Source organism: Orbicella franksi, chromosome 11 (assembly GCF_964199315.1).
Source record: "Orbicella franksi chromosome 11, jaOrbFran1.1, whole genome shotgun sequence".
NCBI classification, from domain to species: domain Eukaryota; kingdom Metazoa; phylum Cnidaria; class Anthozoa; order Scleractinia; family Merulinidae; genus Orbicella; species Orbicella franksi.
This window is the reverse complement of record NC_138155.1, coordinates 24,729,380-24,750,560: the sequence shown is the minus strand read 5'-3', so window position 1 is coordinate 24,750,560 and position 21,181 is coordinate 24,729,380. Positions and strand designations below refer to the sequence as shown.

The 21,181-nt window shown below is 38.1% G+C and overlaps 1 protein-coding gene and 1 long non-coding RNA gene across 8 annotated transcripts in view; one reads left to right on the top strand and one right to left on the bottom strand.

Annotated features, from left to right (window-relative positions):
* LOC145460454 (uncharacterized) overlaps positions 1 to 21,181 on the bottom strand; it is a 172,353-nt gene that overhangs the window by 128,735 nt on the left and 22,437 nt on the right. The window lies entirely within an intron of this gene.
* The window catches only part of LOC145460439 (uncharacterized), a 335,154-nt gene that overhangs the window by 299,757 nt on the left and 14,216 nt on the right, over positions 1 to 21,181 (top strand). Inside the window, exon 2 of one of the 5 annotated variants that reach the window (XM_081445265.1) lies at positions 16,714 to 19,455. In XM_081445265.1, coding sequence (XP_081301391.1) covers positions 19,402 to 19,455 — 54 coding nt within the window. In that variant the 5' untranslated portion in view covers positions 16,714 to 19,401. Of the gene's footprint in view, positions 1 to 9,958; positions 21,155 to 21,181 lie in introns of those variants that run through there. The other 4 variants (XM_081445266.1, XM_081445268.1, XM_081445267.1 and 1 more) reach the window with 4 other exon arrangements.

Below are 21,181 nucleotides of genomic sequence, written 5' to 3'. Positions count from 1 at the left end.
CATCGGAAAATAACTTCAAAGTAACATAAACTTTTTGTCACTTTGAGGCGAGCCGGACAAGAATGCACTCTAAAACCATTGTCGCTCTTTACCACCTGGGCTTGTTCTGCGGAAAACTAGTACTTGAGGTAAGTTTTCCAAGACTAATAAAAAGTAATTGACGTCTTGTTTGAAAAATAACTAAAGCAAAATTGAGAAATTCAATGGAAGGAACGACGAAAGGAATTTGAGTTGTTTTACTTTTCTCGTAAAACTTGAAATAAGTTGCATACTAAAATCAGCCTTTGATTGTCGCCCAGTACTAGTAAAGGAAAAGTGCTTCATTGCACTGCGCGGTCAGGAGCACAAACTGGCCCCACCGCTAACTAAATCAATATTCTCCTACATCGTAATTCAAAATAGGTGCTGTTTCGACAATTTTACTCTGCAAGTAAATTAATGATGTTTTCAGAACAGATATACCGTAAACTTCCGGAATTAGCAGCCTTCAGGGGGCTCGTTATTTCCGAGGGGTCGTTACTTTCGGGGAGCAATAAACGTTCTATAAAATTGATACAACTGGAGCTCTTTTTACGAAATTCGTAAAAACAATTCTTAAAACATGAGATACGATTCATCGTTCAATTGAATCTATGATACTGCCACATGGGTGGGCTCTTAATGTCTAGACCGTGTTGTCAGTCATTGGCAGGAAAGCAAGTCAGAAGGGGTTAACTGTTTGTCCTTCATGGCGCACTGCTATGTCAGTTTGCGGAAACAATATCTCAGTCCCTTCCTTTTAATACCCTCCTGTTGAAAATGATATTAATTTGAATCAAAGTTCCCTATGGTACGTTCCTGTTACTATGCAACATTAACTGATAAAATACGAATTAACATTTCACAACGCTTCGTGGCATAAACCGGATATCTTCCCTTGTTGTAGAGTGCTTTAAATCAAGTTACCGTACATAACTTTCACCTGACTGTTGAATGGAAAAATGAATATCCTCTTGAACCTTGGTCTCACTATTTTCCGGGGGGGTTAGGGTTGGGTTCGCTTCTTTCAGGGGATCGCTACTTTCGGGATTTGTCTGCGGCCATAATTTTTTGACGTTAATTTTGGGGGTTCGTTACTTTCGAAAGTTTACGGTATACCCTCAAATTTAGCCAGCGTTCTTTCATACCGAAAGTCATGCCGAAAAGTCAATTTAGCACAGAATTATCCAGTACAGGCGTGATCTTTTATTGTGGCTTCTCTGACTTTTAGATGCTTTAAAAAACATCTAACAATGTTCTGTTTCAAAAACAGTAATAAATACGCTGATGACAAATCTATTAACATAGGGGGTCAAGAAATAAATTTTAGTCATACCGAAAGTCAATTTAGCACAGAATTATCCAGTACAGGCGTGATCTTCTATTGTGGCTTCTCTGACTTTTAGATGCTTTAAAAAGCATCTAACAATGTTCTGTTTCAAAAACAGTAATAAATACGCGGATGACAAATCTATTAACATAGGGTGTCAAGAAATAAATTTTAGTACAGTGACACATAAAATTCAACAGAGCAATTATCAACACCTAACATGAAGATAATAGTCCGACTGTTCTGAAACAGCGAAACCGCTGGTCGCAAAGCCTCAACAGAAGCTCGCGTAATAACTGCATATATTTATGAAAGAAAAAAGAAGAAAAGAAAAGAAACCACTGACAACAGAGTAGCGTAAAGCAGTGACGGAAATCGTGTACTTTTTATTCATGATGGCAAAAATTACTGCCCGTTGCAAATACAGTTCAACTTGCGCAACAATTTTTTCAAGTCCTGAAGGATCACAAAGAGCGCTGAGGCCATCCCCTTTTTTTCTCTGTTTAGCGTCGTCCGACCGACCCAGATTTTCGCGTTTTCAAAAAAAAAAAAAAGATACGCAGAAGGCGATGAAGGCAATGACACATTATTTCAAACAATTGTCACTTTAATCTGAAACATAAGCAATTTTTTGCCTTACAGATTTTTAGTTTTTCCCTGTTCTGGTTTGATTTTAACAACGACGTCGACTTTTTCCTTCCTCCATTGCCGCGATGTTGACTTTGTAACCACACCTTGTTGTTTCCAGGCTCCACGGATATTATGCTGAGGTACCGGGGCTCCTAACTCCAGACTCCTTTTCCAGTTTTATTCAGTTTTTTTTTTTTCCTTTTCCGACCGACCGACCCAAAATCAGAAAATGCATTCGACAATAAACGAAAAAAAGGGGATGGCCTGCAAGAAAATAAGCAATTTCCAACGCCAATTTAAAATGCCAATGCTGGACTGAGCATGGACATGTAATTTAATAAGATAAGGGGCTTAAGAACACACGTCAGATCTTTTTTGTCGGGAGCGAGATCGGTAAAGACACCGTGTTCACAATACAGACGATACAGTCTGAACTGTGAAGGACTCTCAGTACGATTTTCGGAAAATCTTTGTAGGTTTCATTGCATCTCATTACATTTATCGCATCGTAGGTGAGTCAGGTCACATTGATAGGCTATCTATTGTACTTCAGTGTACGCTTGAAGTTACAGTTGGGTCCCGCTAATTCGAACTCGATTATTTCGAAGTCCCCGCTATTTCGAACTCAAAACCATTTAATATCCCTTGCATTTTCCCTTTGGCTATGTCGAACTTCCGCTATTTCAAACTATTTTTGGTTTCCCCGAAGAGTTCGAAATTGCAGGGTTCAACTGTATTTCGTTCTGGGCTGAATATTAGGGAGCCAATGGCTCTAAAAACGTGCTCAGGTTAAATATGCAATGACAGCGTTCAATACCAAATGGAAATACGAAAAATTAGCCGCCGTCGTTCGCGTTCCTCAGACAACGCAGAACTTGGTCCGCATTTCACGTTCTTGTTTTGCAGAGGAAGACAATGAAATGTACAAAGATTTATAACGCACGTGCACAGCTATTACTTTGCTCATTAAACCTTTTACGGTTTGGTGACGTTCTCGTTGCCGTCGCCGTCGTGGTTTGCGTAAGCTCCTTATTATAATCATGTTGGCTTACATACAAATGTTTTCTCGGTTATTTAGGTTCCGTATCATGTTTTAGATGTCTTTAGAGTATAAATTCAGTAGCCCATGGTATAGACTGCAAAACAGTTGTATTTTTTGCGAACGCGAGCGACGATCAATATTCGAACGAAAGGTCTGGAGCGAGTGTAAAAACGGCGAGGGAGAATGGTGAGAGACACACGTGTGAGGTTCGCGCGCTTCACACGCGAGGATCGCGCTTAGGGTGCTTTGCGCCTTCCGAAAACGTCCGAAAACGACTCTTTTGCAGTCTAACCATGGTACATTTTATGTCTTTGGCAATTATTAGCTCACAATTGGCTTGTAGTCGAAATACATGTTGAACGGCTGGGGATTGGTTGGTTATCAACGCTGAATACGACTGTTATTCTTCGATCGGACACCGAGCTAAGCTTGTCAGACTTTTTGTGAAGTCCTTCTGAGTGCTGTTATCCGTTTAGGTGAAAATAATGATAATAATAACTTAATTCAGTGGCATGTCAGTTGCTTTAGCCGAGGGATAAACCCGTCTAATGGAGGACGCCTACCTAAAAAGAATTACAAAAATCTAAGAATCAAAAGTCAAGTTATTATTACTTCCAAATCTTTATAACTAGCACAGCCGGTTAATTCTTTAATGAATCTAGAGGATCTTTAAGTCAATTGATTAGCACTGTTGAGAAAATACAAATAGTTTAGTTTTAATTTTTGGCTCGACTACTGAGGCAGAGCAGTGGCATTTTAGTGGTTTTTTGTTTCTCAGCTTTAACATAAATTATCATAACATTTCAAAGCTGACGCGCTAAGCCGAACGAGTCATGAAAGCCGAGAGGACATTATATTACAGTAAGGTAGAGTGGCCGTCTGACGATCGGTAGACGTGATAGAAAGTGATCGATCTTTAAAAACGTGAATATTTTTCTTTCATAGGTGGGTCAGGGCTTATCGTGCTAAAACCATTCGATGACAGCTTGCTTTCGGTTTCAATCGATCGAGACTTTGAGCTCGCCGGCTAATTTTTGATTGAAAAAAAGAGAAATAGCTCATTGCAAATGTCAACAAATCCTTAGAAACACGGTAACCATTTCGACCGGTTTATCTAAAATAAGGATACCTATAGTAACCCTAATCATATTGCTAGGAATTGCATCGTCGCAGTTAGCTTAGAAATCGAATACACCTCGGACAGACAACAACATACAACTCGCGCCACGCCAGGAGATTATCTCACCTCATGAAAACCATTCAAGAAATTGCATTTTAAGAGATCCGGGAGTGATTTGTTTCCTTTGTTTAGATAGTAATTTTAAAGACACGTCTCGGTGAGATCGCACAGTTTTTGTGTACTTTGAGTGAGATAATCTCCGATTAACAAATCTTAAGTGACAGACAAAACGTGTATCCTTTTCAATGAACGGAATCACTGATGGAAAAGAAGGTTGTCCTTGGAATACAGGATCAGTTTCAGCCCGGAAAAGTTTATGTTATGAATCAAAGGAGTGTTAACTTATTTCAGTAATGGCTTTTAAGCCAAGATGAGAGTATAAAAAGCACAGGAAAAAAGCTAGGAACTGTTACATCCGTAAACCGATCCCAAAAAGGATAGAATTAACCGTTGTTACGACTGGAAAGTCATAAACTCACTGAGGTGTTTCTCTGGTTACAAGAGAAAACAATGGACCAGTCAGGCCCTCCCTCCTGGGACCAGTTGAATATTCTGTGATTCTTTGCTTCGATTTCCTGTCGGGCAATGCTGCCGTGTCAATTGGTTCAGCTAACATTTCAACTCTCCGACGGGCACTCGGCTCTAAATTTAACCACAAACTTTGTAAGCATTGGATTAGTATAAAATGGTACGCCGTGCATTACTGCAGCGAATTATATTTATGGCAAACCGGAACCTCTTTCTCTTAGCAGACTGTAAACGCAATGAAAAGAGAGTTAGACTCCTGGCAGAGTTCAACAAAGTTCATTTTAGTTTTATTTTCCTTTCAGCACATGCACTGTTGAAAAGTACTTGCTGCTGACTGGATACGAGAGGCCATGATAATTATTTTGATTAGAACATCCATGCTGGACCGTGGTGTCATGGAAATTATAATTATGGTAATTATAACAGGAATGGATATTCATCCGCATGAGGATTACGATAATGCCGATGACGACCAAGACCACGACGACAACGACCAAGACCACGACGACGACGACGACGACGATAATGATGATGATGATGACGACGACGATGATGATGATGACGACGATGATGATGATGACGACGCAGACGAAGAAATACTCTGTAAGTATTAATTTCAAGTCAAGAAAGGCGATTATTTTTTATTGACCGTGTTGTCTGTTATCATGTAAGCGACCACCGTAAACTCCCGACAGTAACGACCCTCGTTACTTTCGGAGTAGCAGCCTTTGGGGCTTGTTACTTTTGGGGCGTTGTTACTTTCCAGGGGTCGTTACCTTCAGGAAGCAAGAAACGTCATATAAAGTTGGTACGACTGGGCTCTTCTTCTAGTTTAAATCTATATGTCTGTCACATGGGTGAGTTCTCCATGTCTAGACCGTGTTGTCAGTGTTTGGCGGAACGCTAGTTAGATACCAGAGACACCATAAACTGTTTCTACTTCATGACGCAATGCTACGTCAGTTTGCTGTATCAATATCTCAGTGCGTTGGTCAAGTTTTTTCAATTTAAATTTGAAGAAACGTCCCTTTTATCTTAATACACTACTGTGGAAAATGACGTTAATTTGAATCAAAGTTTTCTATATTACGTTTCTGTTACTTGATGAAAATTCTACGAGTTTCGTTTTAACGCGGTGTTCCTTGTTTGGTCGTGTTTGATCGTGTTTGATAACATTTGAGGGACGACAAACATTTGGTCAAACATTGTAAAACATTTTGTTCCTTTGGACGGTGATCAAACATATTTGATATCGTTTGGCCATTCAGTATAACTTCAACATCTGTTTGGTCACAAAACAATGTTTGATCGCGTTTGGTTTCCAAACATTTCCCGTTCGGACAGGACTTAAAGCTAGCGTATTTGCCCTCGAGACGTCGATTACATTTCCGGGGGACCAACTATCAGGCGATAGTTCCTCGACAGCAGAAACAATAGAAAAACGGATTGATTAATTGATTGATTGATTGATTGATTGATTGATTGATTGATTGATTGACTGATTGATTGATTGATTGATTGATTTAAATCGGAGGAAGTCATAGAGGTCTAGTTCTAATGTTCAGTTAACGCCTACATTTTTTCCTTTTGCTAAATTAAAGCTGTCATTCACTGTGATCTTATTACCTTTGAACAGTATTGGTGGAAGGAACTCCAGATAAGTTGTGAGATGGACTCAATCCTCCCCGGAGATTTGACAAATTGTGAAAACGGAAAAAAAGAGATTATAATTTACCGCAAAATTATAACAACAAAGGTATAAGTAAACGTAACGAATGGAAGCTTTGTTTCAGAAACATTTTAATAAACCGCCTGCATTCAAAATCTGAGACTTAAAAATTCATTTCTTAATATTCTGATTATTTAAAGGATTTTGCATGTTACTTATTCAAAAAGCTCCATACGTTGGATTGAAGAACTATTTTTCCGTCTAAGAACAGTGACGTTAAAACTTATAAAGTATTATTTCATTTTGTACGTGGCTATGCCACTGAAATTAAAATGAAAATATTGAATATTTTGATTAGAAAAGGATCTAATTCGTAACTTATGTAGCCCGGATAGGATGTGTATATACTGGGAAGAGCATTTATGCCATTAACACTAAATTGATATATGTACGTGGTTAATTTAAAAGATGTGAAGAGTTTAGTAAGGTTTGTAAGCTAATAAGGTTCGAAAACCTAAGAAAATATTGTGAATGAAATGAGTCATCCATAGCTTGTAAGTTGGATATGGTTCGTAAAACTTTAGTCAGAAAATATTAAAAATAAAATGAGTCATCCATAGCTTGTCAGTTTGATAATATATTTTTTAATCTGAAGACAGTTTTTATATCAGGATAAATTGTAAAGTTTGTGAAGTTCAGTTACATAGTGTTTTAGCCTTCACCCGTTTTACAATGTATATTTTAGAGAAGCAGAATATTTTTAGTTTAGAAAGATATACAAATAAAAATTACAATTATATTTCCGTCAGTTTGTGTACATGTACCTTGTTGTACGACACCGCCGGTTCAGACCCGTCGCGATCCATTCGACACCAAGAAATTTTCGAACCTCATCCCGCAAATTTTGGTTTGAATGTATCGCGCCATAGGTTACTTAATTCCCATATCATGTTTTAGAGGTTTTTAAAGGACATTTTATGTTCTTATACTGAAAATTAATTCACACGCACGTTACACGTTACATACATAACTTGTCACTTGGAAAACTACTTGTCACTTGGAAAACTACTTGACACTTGGAAAACTACTTGACACTTGGAAAACTAATTGCCACTTGGACGATCACCCGATTGACTGGATTGCGTGTTTGCCTTCAGTGCTACACCTATAAAACAATTGGTTATTGTATTTCTTGCCTCGATTAAGACAGTTGGCACGTTTGCGACTTTTCGGTTGACATCAGAAGGAAAAAGGCCGGAAGCAGATAGACATTTAGGCGAATGGTTGTTTCCTTTATATAGCATTTAATAGACACTTACCGGAAAAACAAAAATAAACCGAACTATCAAAACTATTCATCGGAATCATCTAATTCGGCGGAGAGTCAATATTTAATGTCCAAGTCTGTATTCTCCGACGAAAGTTTCAAAAAACGTTTTAACTCGTTTCAGTTTGTTAGTCATAACTTAGTTTGTATCAGTTTAGCCCGGCAGCCGTTTATAAGAAAAGAACGGAACAAAGAAAATTCCAGCTGCCACAAGTGATGCCAAAACTGAACTAGCTATGGATGACTTGATACTTGTCGCCATTAATTTTTAATTGACACTATATCTCCACGTTGAGCCAGGAAAATAAAAATAACACTAGAAATTTCGATATGACAGTGAGCGCTGGTGAGAGGAAAGCGGTCATTGGTATAGACGAGAGGTACGCAGAACATTGGGTTAGTTCAATGTAACAACAATGGGATATTCCGTTATTAAAAAGATGGGGGTGTTTGGAGGGAGCAAATGATGGCAACTGTTGAGTTGTGCCGCACTAACGTTTGGATGTCTCCTTTGCCAGTAACACCGACCCTGTGTGCTACCATTAGGCGTATTTTTGGAATATTTCTACGAGTATTGTGCCATTTTAGCTCATTTTCAAAGGGAAGTAGCCTCCGAGTTCACGACAAGTATCAAGAGTAAGTGTCAAGAGTGTGAAATACCCTTGGTGGACAACATCATCAACAAGTGATGCCAAAGCTGTGAACTAGCAATAGACTTGATACTTCCCTTCCCTTAATTTTTGATTGACATTAACTCGACGCTAAGCTGATAAAATAAAAATAAAAAAGGAACAAAGAAGGCCTTTTCGTTAAGATGTCTCGTAAGTACTCGTTCGAATATAAAATCATATTGAAAACACTGCTTAGGACACATTTTAACTTAGGAGAGCTTCGTCAGTAAATTGAGTCCCTACGGCATCACGTTCTCAGTGACAAGAAAACACGTTTTGTAAACTTAACATATCTTGCAAAAGAGTTCAATGAACAAATCCGACTCCAGACACGATAAAAGGTACGACAATTCCGGAAATAACCATATCGATAATTAAAGAGTGTATCTAATTGTCGAGAGTCGAGAGTCGAGGGTAACATGTCGAGGGTCGAGGTTAACTTAAAAAATATATTAAAATAAAGTGAAAAATAAAAAATAAAAATAAAAATATAGTTTATGTGAAATAAATTGCTGAAGAAATCAAGACAGAGTTTTCTTTCGCCAGCTTTTCTTTTTTTTTTTTTTTTTTTTTGAGTAAAACCGCTGCGTGTCTTGGGCGATGATACCAACAGGGCTGTCTGTACTGTCACGCAACGCTTTACTCAAAAATAACGAAAAGCTGGCGAAAGAAAATTCTGTCTTGATTTCTTCAGCAATTTCAGAAATTTCCTGAATGATTTCCTGTTTGTTTTGATGAGCATCATCGAAAGCATAGAAGTTAAAATAGAGACAAACTACACCGAAACTTGTAAGTAAGAAAATCATCTAATAAACATAATTTACTTTTCCAGGAGTTTTTTATGTATACTGATCAATTCACGAAGTCGTCAAGAGGCTTTGAAAAGACACACGACTGTCCGGAAATGCTTGGGAAGTGATTAAGTAAATTATTCCGTAATTTCCTGACTTTAGCCGATGTTAAATCGACAGATGTATTCATAGTTTTACGGTTTACGTTGGTCAGTTGGAAATTAAAGGGTCAGTTGTTTTGGTCTCCTGTTTATCGGCTTCGTTATAACGCGACTACTTTACACAATGGATAACAAAGTCTAGTTGCGAACGGGAGCTTCGAGTCAATATTTAATGTCCAATTCTGTATTCTCCGACGAAAGTTCAGAAACGTTTTAACTTGCTTCAGTTTGTTAGTCATGACTTAGTCAGTATCAGTTTAGCCCGGCAGCCGTTTATAAAAAAGGAAACGAACAAAGAAAATTCTAGCTGTTACAAGTGATGCCAAAACTGTGAATTTGCAATAACATAATACTTCCCTTCCCTTAATTTTTAATTGACATTAACTCGACGCTGAGCTGATAAAATAAGAATTAAAAAAGGAGCAAAGAAGACCGTTTAGATTAAGATGTCTCGTAAGTACTCGTTCGAATATAGAATCATATTGTAAACACTGCTTAGGACACATTTTAACTTAGGAGAGCTTCGTCAGTAAATTGAGTCCCTACGGCATCATGTTCTCAGTGACAAGAAAACACGTTTTGTAAATATCTTGCAAAAGAGTTCAAAAGTACGTCAGTTCCGGAAATAACCATGTGGATAATTATACTTGAACTGCCCACGCACGACTGTTTTGCATGTCAGGTTGGTTTTTCTTTTTCATGCATCGAGAAACAAATTTCCTGAATCATTTCCTGTTTGTTTTGATGAGCATCATCGAAAGCATAGAGGTTAAAAACAGAAACAAACTACACCGAAACTTGTAAGTAAGAAAATCATGTATTAAACATAATTTACTATTCCAGGAGTGTTTATGAGTATTGATCAATTCACGCGTTCAGATTTGAAGTCGTCAAGAGGCTTTGAAAAGACACACAACTGTCCGGAAATGCCTAAAAAATGATGAAGTAAATTATTCCATAATTTCCTGACTTTAGCCGATGTTAAATCGATAGACATAATCATAGTTTTACGCGTTACGTTGGTCAATTGGAAATTAAAGGATCAGTTCTTTTGGTCTCCTGTTTATCGGCTTCGTTATAACGCGACTACTTTACACAATAGATAACAAAGTCTAGTTACAAACGGGAGCTTCTGCTTAACAAAGGGAAAACAATCCACAAGTATAAGGGACAGTTTGAAAGCCTACTTATACATTTATAAATTAAATTGTTTTGTTCTGGGCGGAATATTTCAGTCCTTGATTTTCAGTCGACTTCATCCAACGATCTCTAGGTTTCTTAATTGCCATATCATGTTTTAGAGGTTTTTAGAGTACATTTTATGTCCTTATACTGAAAATTAATTCAAACGCAGATAAAACGTGAGACTACATAACTTGTCACAAGGAAAACTGCTTGCCACTTGGACGATCACGTGATTGACCGGACTGCGTATATTGTCTTCTTGCTCCGCCTCCATTTCTTGCCTTGATTAAAACAATTGGCACCTTTTTGGCTTTTCGGTTGACATCAGGAAGCAGATAGACACTCTTACGCAAACGGTTGTTTCCTTTAGCTTTTAACAGACACTTAACAGAAAAACAAAAATAAAATGAACTATCAAAAGTATCCATCGCAATCATCGAAGTCGACGGAGAGTCAATATTTAATGTGCAAGTCTGTATTCTACGACGAAAGTTTCAAAAAACGTTCAGTTTGTTAGTCATAGCTTAGTCAGTATCCGGCCTTAAGGTCTGCAACAGTTTTTAGCGGAAAAGGAAGAAAGGTAAGTGATGCAATGGTTGCAAGTTTGGGCTTGCTCGCAGTCTCTAGCTTATTCCGATACCGAAAGAGCTTTGGGTTAGGATTAGGGTTTTTGTGGTATAAGTTAAACGCCGTTAAAAGACGCAACTTTTTTAGACAGTAAAAAATTCATAAGGTCACGATGCGCCGCATTCCTCTAAGGAGTCCTTAGACAAATCATATCCCACAGTGCATATATACTTTCATTTGCAAACATAACATTATAAAATGTTGGGCTCAAACACTTGACCAGGCCAGTCAGTAAGATTTTGATTGATGACACAACAAAACAATGCTGAATTGAAAATATGCTCAGTGGTCGCGAAAGGTTGTGTTGCAGGAAGATTAGTGATGCATGGCATGAGCTGTTGCCTAAGCCGATTTGTTATCAAACATAAATAGATTAATTTATTTTTACATAGGCATTTTCACATAATTACCGTTTAATAGGTGTGAAACAAGATTCTAAGCGCAAATAAAACCGGAACATGTTGGTCGATTTACTCACCGACAAAAGGTTTCAAATCGACTTATTTTCAACACTTGGTTCTTTGGCCACGCATGTCTTTCGACGCTATAAGATTACATTTGAAATGTAAGCCGATATTAACATATATATCGTCTCTCGAATGATTCCTGTCAATAAACACTGTCTAACTAATGTGTCAAGTCATTATCACACGCGGTGATCCGCGACTTTCCGATAGCATAATCTCGTGTATAATACTCGTGCGTATCCTTAGGTAAAAGTTTTGAAATATCTTACACAGCTTTTGTTGAAATCTAAACAACACAAGGAGTAATTAGAAGTATCATGTTAATGGCATGGCAAAAACTGGGACAACGTTCAACTAATAGGCATCACATAATTGCGTGTTTAAAATTACAACTTTTAACTGTTTTCGATTTGTAGCGGAGAATTTATGTCAGTAATTAAAGTCATCTTGTGACCTCACTGTAAATTGCTCGTCTGTTGCGTATTACTTGTATGAGAATGAAAAGATAAATATTACTTCAGGTGTTTCTTTATTCATTGCCAGCACAGAAAACGTAGCAAAACAACAGCTGGACAAAGGCCACAGTAAACTGATCGTGCTTGCCTGTCAATACTAGCCACGTGATTCCAAAAGGACTGGTCACGCTATTTTTCCGCGGTACAGTCCTGCCAAAACCTAAAAATAATTTAAAATTATTGTTGAATGCCTCAGAGGCGAGCTTAGTTGATTTAAGAACATTGCAAAGCAAAGCTTGATGCGGCTGACTTGTTTCGTGTGGGTTAGACTTAATAACTTTGATCTCAGGTCAAAATATTTCTGTAAATATTTGCACGTAAGCTGAATGACATGAATCAAGGTGCATGAATGCATGCAGTACGTTTTGAATTTTACGCAAATTTTTTACCATCAAACGCTCATTGGCGACCAGTATTTCTCCTTTACCTCTCAAAGTATTTGATACAGTCGATACTGTGTGTTTCTTTCCTGAAAAGCGAAATTTGAAACCTTAGAATGTAAATAGCACGGTGTTGACTCCAAAAGTGCTTACTCAGCATATTAATTGTCAATTGTTAATAGCGGTCGTACATGCCACTAAACCGCTGAATCAATAGTGCCACATACTTGGTTTTTAATTCTTTCGAAGTCAGAATGACTAGAATATATCCATGCAAATTTTTATCGAGAAATGGTAATGAAAAGACAGAATCGAGAATTTTGTACGCCCGATTTTTGTTTCAAGGCGACTAAACTTTGCCCCAGTGTAAGAACCAACCTATCAGAAGCTTTTATGATAAAAACCTCTTGAAAACGTCAATCAATTTTGTGATTGTATTTTGAAAAGAATCTTCTAGACTGTTCTAGAATGCTAAGCTGTGCAGGTCTGACGGAGCTTTAGTTAGCGAGAGCGACTCTGTACATCCGTTGATTATTTTGTAAGATATCGAAAGTGGAACAAGCTCAAAATCTGCGAGATTTCCAGATGATGGCGTTGGCGTGTTTCCTAGGTCTGATCGTAATAATAAGAATAACGGTAAGTTAACAACTCAACATTTTGCTGACATTTCAAATTTCGGCGAGCAGTAAGAAACCCGAGTAATTTTATGTTTCCCTTTTGCTACTCTAGACGGCGGTCCACGGACGGAATAACCTCCCCCACCCCCGCCTTCCCCTCCCCAAAAAAGGAAATAGTGATATTTGAAATAATTCTAATCCTAAATGCTACTTGTACTGTGTTTTAGTCCAAGCTCAGTCAGTTAGATTCGTAGCAAGAGAGCGCATTTCAGCTCAAAACGCACGTGGAATACATCGAAACTAGATGAGGGTGCGGTTTTTTAACACTCCAAGTTCGACGGTCTAGCATTTTGGTGGAGCCAGCTTCCTTTCTCAGCTACCTTAAGAAAATGGAAATTGAAAAAATACTTTCAATTTTTCTCACATTTACCGGTTACATCGATGACTCCGTGTGAGGCTTAGAAGTTTTCAGTGCAGCGCAGATACGTGAAGCGGCGAAATTGCTTTCAAGCGCAAAATTTTGCACGACTGATTGATCAAAGCGAAGTGTCGCCACGGATGCAAGCTTTCAAATTTGTTTCTGAGACCAAAGCCGAAACTGCAGGCCCACATTTGTCATTATATCTATATAGCCTATATGTATATGTGGAAAGAAAATTTAACCGGCCTGATCAGTTGAAAGCCGATGACTTCGGCGCCAGCGTGTTTTGATTCGTCACTTCATCATGTCATTTTGGGGGTCAAATCTCTCTATAGGGGAATGCCTTGAAACTTGTTTATCTCTGTTAGATAGCTCACAGGAAGCTTGAGAAATTAACTGGGAATTTTTTTTTCCGCTTGTTTATGCCGCTTTGTAAATAAACTACTATATTAAGATGGCGTGATCGCAACTATTTCATAATTTCGTGCTTTTACTAGCTGGGTAAGTTTGACCTTTGGATGGCGCGGGGAACTACAAAATGGCAATCACTCCTGAAAACAGACCTGCATGTTAAGAGACAATTCTTTAACAAAAAATCGATCTCTGCCGCTGGACCACAAATTGAAACGAAAACCCGTGTGGATTTTTGTTCTTTTCGTAAGTATGAAAATCAATCAATGAAAAGCTTATAAGCTTAAAATTAAGTATTTTAATACAACGGCAAACAATTCCGCAACAAATTATACACTTCTGACAATAGGGACCGAACGCCTGGCATGCAAACTGATAACATTTCTCCACGTAATACAAAGATCCTGGTTCGACTCAAATCAAAGAATTAGCCAAAGTTTCAAAGTAATTTCTCACTGATTCGATCAAAACGTGCCTTTTTTCAGAGTGACGGCTGTTAAGAAGGAGAGAATTATTTTCCTATTTAAAAAAAGGTCTAGATACATTTCATTTGTCGAGTATTTTACATGCCGATCATTTTTTTTAGCTGACATGTTTGTTATGTTTGCTCCAGACGGTCCACGACATGTACTTCAAAAATCCGGTTAGACACGTGATTAGAAAAGCGCGCTTTTAGTTTAATTATCACCAAGGCTGGTTAGCAGGTTTCGAGAAAAGTTTTTTTTTCTAGAGGGCCTTTCTATATTTCCTTACTGGAGATAAACTTGCAAAAAAAAAACGATAACTGAATAATTGTCCAACATGGATCTCATGCCGGTTGAAGAACATTTAACTATACGAACTGCATATATAAACTCAGACTGTTTTTGCTATTTGTTATCATTACTTTTAAAAGCTGAATTGTCCCGTGCGTGGGTTTAGGGCGCGGGCGGAAGACATCCGACAATTCAGGCTATCAGGCTACTTGGACATGTAAAAGTACATAACAAATGCGATACTCTCGCCAATTTTGCGATTTTATTTTTAAACACTGTAATACGAGTACTTTAAAAACGAGCAAAATATTGTCCTCAGTTTTGTTTTCTATCCGTTCAGGCCTTTACAAAAATAGATCTGGGAAGAATTTTGTTCCAAGTTCGACAACATTATTTCGATGTAAACATTCACTGCGTTTAGTATATGTCATTTTCGCTGAGAGTTAAGGAATCCCTTGAATCTTGAGAACCAATACCTCTTCCATGCTTGATTCAGTTTATAGAATCTTACTAGCTATTGTTGACTTAAGATAGATATTTATTGAAAAAGCTATTTTAGGCACGTTGTGGACTCATGGATCCTTAGGGTTTCAGTATAGAAACTAGCCAACATCCCCTATTACACTTACAATCGATGACATCATCTTACATTTGATTGACTCATGGCGAGATGTTTCAATCAGCGTGTGCCACGTAGCTGGACTTTAAGATGCGGGGAAACGTGCACACGAACAAACATCAGCCATGTAACAGGTTGACTTCAAGGCAGCTCATGAAAGTTGACCAGATATAGCTTTGCCATGTTTGCCTTAGGTCTGTTAATTTTGCTGGTAGGGGCTGCAATATCGGTATATGATTTCTACTTTTGCTTTGAATTCTCACTCGTTCACATACATGTATAAAGCTTGCTTGCACTAGACGAAGTTTTAAAATAGCAACGGATTTAAAAAGGCTAACATTAACAATTCTGATCAGACAACTCAAGTACGGGGGACTTGTTACCATTAAATATTTAAGATTAATTACACTGAAGACCAAAACAGAACGTTCCCTGACATAGCAGGAAATATAAAGAACAGATATAGTTTGATAGACACCATTTCGATTCCAACAGCAATAGCGCTAGCATGCATGTGTGCCAAATTCATTTAATACAACCGGAAAAACCGGTTTTGCTCGTATTGGGTCGCCGAGTTTACGCTATCCAACTTGCCTCGCGCTATACCTTCACAGGTTATGATTGTGCAAGTTACTGGCTATCAAATGCTCGAATAGACTGGTTTAACTTGCACAAGTTGCTGACAATACGTATAGAGTCCAGAGCCTATAAGGTTTTGTATATTTTTAATACAGGAGTTTTCTCAGAGCCACTGATAGTGGGCGCACTATTAAAAACTTCGGGATTCAATTGATGGAACTCATCGGAGGACCTTTTTCCTGAATATCATTTTACAGTTTGGCAGAAAGTGACCTCAAGGCCTCGAAGATAAACCTCCATTTTATTCTTGTAAGCAAGTTTTTTGACGTGTCCTCTGACGCGAAAAATGTTTAAAATGATGTCGGCATGTTCAGACGTCGGTTCTGCGAACATTCTTTTGAACGAACCTTTCATCGGCTTCTTCCTCAAAGATTTGACAGCTTGAAACGTAAATTAAATATTGCATGTTGTTCACCGTTGATCATAATATCTAAGTACCAGTGGAAAGTGTACTGTTGGTTAGTTTATCCAACATTCCAGGATTATAGTTCAAAGCTTCTCGGATTAAGCATGACGTTTCGGTTCAGAGACTTCCTGTGTTGTGTCAGTAACTCTAAAAGGTTTTAAACTGCGCGCTTTACATGTAAGGCGATTATTGTTTTAAAGGTGAGAAAGCTTTCCGAATGATTATTCTTCAACTCTTGTCGTCCACTTAACACCCAATTAATTCAGGAAGTGAAGATTTTATTTTAGAAACTCTGGGACATAGTTGTTGCGTGTTGATGAAAAGCAAATGTCGCCATGAATCTCTTGCGGCAAAACACGAGGTCGCGACTTCGGACACGACGCTGTGTGGGGTAGACAACACTATTTAAAAAGTGATTGATAATTATCACTATTATCGCCTAAACGCAGGAGATAATTGGTAAAAAGTTTCAAATGATATCAACCTAACGGATTAATTGCAGCGGAAATCCGGGGTATCTATTTTGTATGTCGGCATGTGGAGCTCTTTTTTCGAAAGAGCAGATTTTGATGAGAAAGGTTGGACCAATATGTTCTGACTGCTTGGACTGTGCTGTGTTTCAGCGATTCGTTTCGTGGTAAGTTAAAGATTTCCACCCTGTTTATTGTCTTTCTTCGCTGCGTTGTGTTAAACAAAATTCGCCAGCCGAGTGCAGTTAATTTGCGCAAATTGAAGGGCGTTTGTTTAAGTGGTGTGTTTCGCAATCAATACAGTATACAATTAATGCCATTAAGATCAATGCATTTAAATAATGTCTGATTCATTTAGCCATTGTTTTGTAAACAGTTCTAAGTTGATCACAGCAAATTCTTGCTAATTGTACTTGAAATAATATTACCTCAATTTATAAATCGGTTGCAAAACGTGATGTAATATTCACTTGCTTTTAATACATTTCTTTCGCTTAGTGCCTGGATTAAGGGACAAAGGATTTTACCATACCATATGTTAGTAGAATTTGGATTTTTAATAAAATTTGTCTGTTTTTCTTTTCTCTACATAGTACTCAGCTCTTTCTACTTTTCGTCGATTTAAGTTTTTGAAGTAGATATCTTCTAACTCGAATTTGTGCCCTGATTTCGAAGCGAGCCTTGTCAGATAATAGTTGAAAGTACACTAAACCCGCGTGTAAGAACCTACATTTTTTGAAGTCTGGCAAAATAATTTTTGTATTTTGGGGTAAATATTGGCAATTTAGGCTAATTAGGTTCTTAATTAGGTTTCTTTTAATGTAAACTTGCAATCTCAAAGTCACACTCCTAGGTTAAAGTGTTTATCATAATTCGACTGTACCCCACCTACATTAGTAAATCTAAGAAACTGCTTGATCTTGTTTGGCTGAACACGTTCTTATATTTTTGGGTATTAAAACCACTAGGTTCTCACATGCTGGTTTTTACTGTATTACCTAAGGTGAAAAGTTTCAGAAGAGTTTGTTTTTTTAAAATAACAATGACTGTTTCACCGCAAACAACAACAAAAATCCTCACCACTCTGCAGCTTGTGCTTTTGCGTTGACCTTTATGTTCTGGCGCCATTTCGTTTCCTGCTTTATAACTAAATATTTTATATGAGTCATAGGAACCTGATCTCGTAAGTGAGAAATATTAACATGAACAATACGAACTGATCCTTGTACAAACGTCTTGTGCAATAATTGTTCCTTGACCTCCCTTGAACGTCTACAAAAAAAGTGACGCTAAGGCTTTGCCTTCTACATGCAACATTACATTTTTATTTAAAGCGAATACTTGCCATACCTCGCGGGTATATAAGAGTGTGCCTTTAAAGGCTATCTACAGCATAGTTGTCTTTGATGATGTGCGTCAAGGAGGTTTAAGGCCACCTGATAGGCGTTTGATGACATTTGATTTACCCAGGATTTACCACCCATCTGGTTTTTTCTCCAACCCCCCCTGAAAGTAACAGTCCACCCGAAAGTAGCGGCCCTTTGAAGAAGTCACTTAAAGAGAAACTCTCTGATCTAAAGCGCAATGCGGATGGAACAGCCTGACTATAGGATCGAACAACTTAAAGTGTTGCTGGTGATTTTATTTCGAACTTAACTGAAGTTTTCTTGAAACTATGGTTTACAAGCTGTGTTTGTCTAGCAGCAGAGTCAAATGATGTACTGTAATGTAATCAGTTGTACTGCGATATATTAAGACCATTATACTTTCGGCCTACATTACCAACGTTTAAGGCCTTTTTGGCGTATACAGTCTGCTCTGTTCATGTGGGTAGTTAGGAACATGCATAAGCAGAACTAGAACTTTTAATTTAATGTGTTACGCGCCCGATTGGTCTGCAATTACCGTACAAACGTTTTTTAACCACCCGAAAGTTACGGCTACCCGTAAGTAAAGGCTACTCGACAGTAGCGGCCCCTTTTGCCTGCTAAATCCGAAACTAACAGGGGCCGTAACGTTCGGAATTCTACGGTATTACTTTTATGCTGAAACTGAGGTATCTAGTTTTAGACTAAACTGTTCTGAAAATGATCTACTTTTGTCAGTTCCGAAAACAAAGTTATAACAATAAAATCACTCGACCGAGAAGCATTCAAATTGTAAATGTACAAGTTGGATGTGAACACAGTTCGATTGTTTTGATTCGTGCCGTATTTGTTAATTTCGCAACTTCATTAGATATGTCTTGACAAAAGATAAAGTTTGTTACAAACGGAAACTTCTATTTGCTGGAGAAGCCGCCGAAAAAACTCGTGCCAGGGTATATGTTTGCCGGCTGATAACTTCCTGGTGAATAAATTCGCCACAGGGACAGTCCCGCATCCCATCATGCAATTCGATACCAGTCGAGTATATAAAAAGCAACGACCTCGAAAATTCAAGCCTTTTCCGTCGGCGGCACAATTTAGTAACCTTACCACGTCAGCGCGCGGGTTTTGAACATACTCCTGAACAGTTTCATTGCCAGTCATAGAGAGAAAAGATGCTCGGAAAGGGTTTATTTTTATGGCTCGGTGTTGTATTTATGGCATTGTCAGTGAGTATATTCAACAACCTGATATTTCATCTATTGGCATGTATTGGTATCAGTCCTATACATTTAGGGTATAGTTGTACACTCGTACGCTGAATTGTTTCTTTCTGACCGTTCTGGGTTGAAGATTTCATTCGCAATTCCTCGGCGTTTTCCAGTTGGCTTACATTCCAAAGTTTTCTCGGTTACTTAATTCCCATATCATGTTTTAGAGTTTTTAGAGCGCATTTTATGTCCTTATGAAACTAACTTCACACGCATAATTGACGTATTTCACACATTGCCTTTTGGACGATCACGTGATTGAGTACATGTCATTGAACGGGTTTGTTGGCGTTCGTGCTTAAAGCAGTAGAGGTCAGGGTTTTGCGGCTTTTATTAGAAGCCAATATCCGTTTTGTATATCTAAACACAGACAGTTGCTTTTCTTTAAAAAGCTTTTCAATAGTTTTGACGCTTTCAACGGAAATACAAAAATAAACTGATTATGACAATAATCGTCGAATCGCCGTATTAGCGAAGCGGCCTAAACAAATGTTCGAGTCTGTCAGTTGCACAATGAAAGTTTCTACTCCGTCAAAATTTTCGCAAATTCAAGATATTTAACCTTTAGCTGTATTTTCGCCTGAAACCTGTGTTGACATGCTGTTCAATTCTAATAGTTTCATAAACACGATCACATACACAGGAAAGAAGATCGGATTGTTTCAGTTTTATATCTTCAGGATACTAGAAAGGAGGGATTTTACACCATCACTACATTAGCAACTTGAAAAAGTCTGTTCGGTCTGCGTAAGGTCGGCTATCCCTGTATGGTGACCGACTTTAAAATTGCTAAGACGAAGGGACTAACTTTGAACCAGCAGAGCCCGACTGGAAACAGCTTACTTCGATCCGAAAGCAAATGTGTTTTGGTGCTTTAGAATCGTGACCGTGGGCTGTCTGGGAGGGACTGGGAGACATGTCACACCACATGACTTTCTAGCTTTCTCTTTCCTGTTCTTTCCACAAGTACACTCGCTTGTATTAAAAACATCAAGAGCTGTATAATCAGTTTAAAAAGCCCTATCAAATTCTTTGAGCATCATGCTCAATGATTGTGAGTTTCAAACGAGGAAAAGAGAGACTAAGTAGCCTTCTCACTCTTTCCATAACCAGACAACAATGTCATGCAATGGTTGCAAGAAGGGCGCTTGCATGGTATTTTTCCACCCTGGTTGCAAGTCTCTAGCTCGAGTACATTTTGGAAAGGGACTTTCCCTAATTATTTTATCAAGTTCAAACCTCGGCCCTGTTTTTATTGGTTGATGTAGTTCCTATGAGTGACAATTCTTTGGCTTGCTTCGCAAATGTATCAAAGGCCGTTTCATAATGAAGAATGCAAAGCAAAAACCGACACAACGTAGAATGATTTTTTGAAGGTGTACTATATTAAGTACACCTTCAAAAAATCATTCTACGTTGTGTCGGTTTTTGCTTTTGTATTCTTCATTTTATATGTAAAGCCGATTAGATCACTATTGATCTAACGTATACCAGCAGGATCATCGTTCCGGTTGCTTGCTTAAACATTTTATAGTCGTTTCATAATATATGCGTGCACATGTTTCATGCACACGACAGCTTCGTAGGCACGTAGTGTCAAGGAATCACCATGCTGAGCAAAATTCTTGTATATTTCGCGCTTATCACTGGAATAACGGTGAGTTTTCCTCTTTGCATTCTTCTT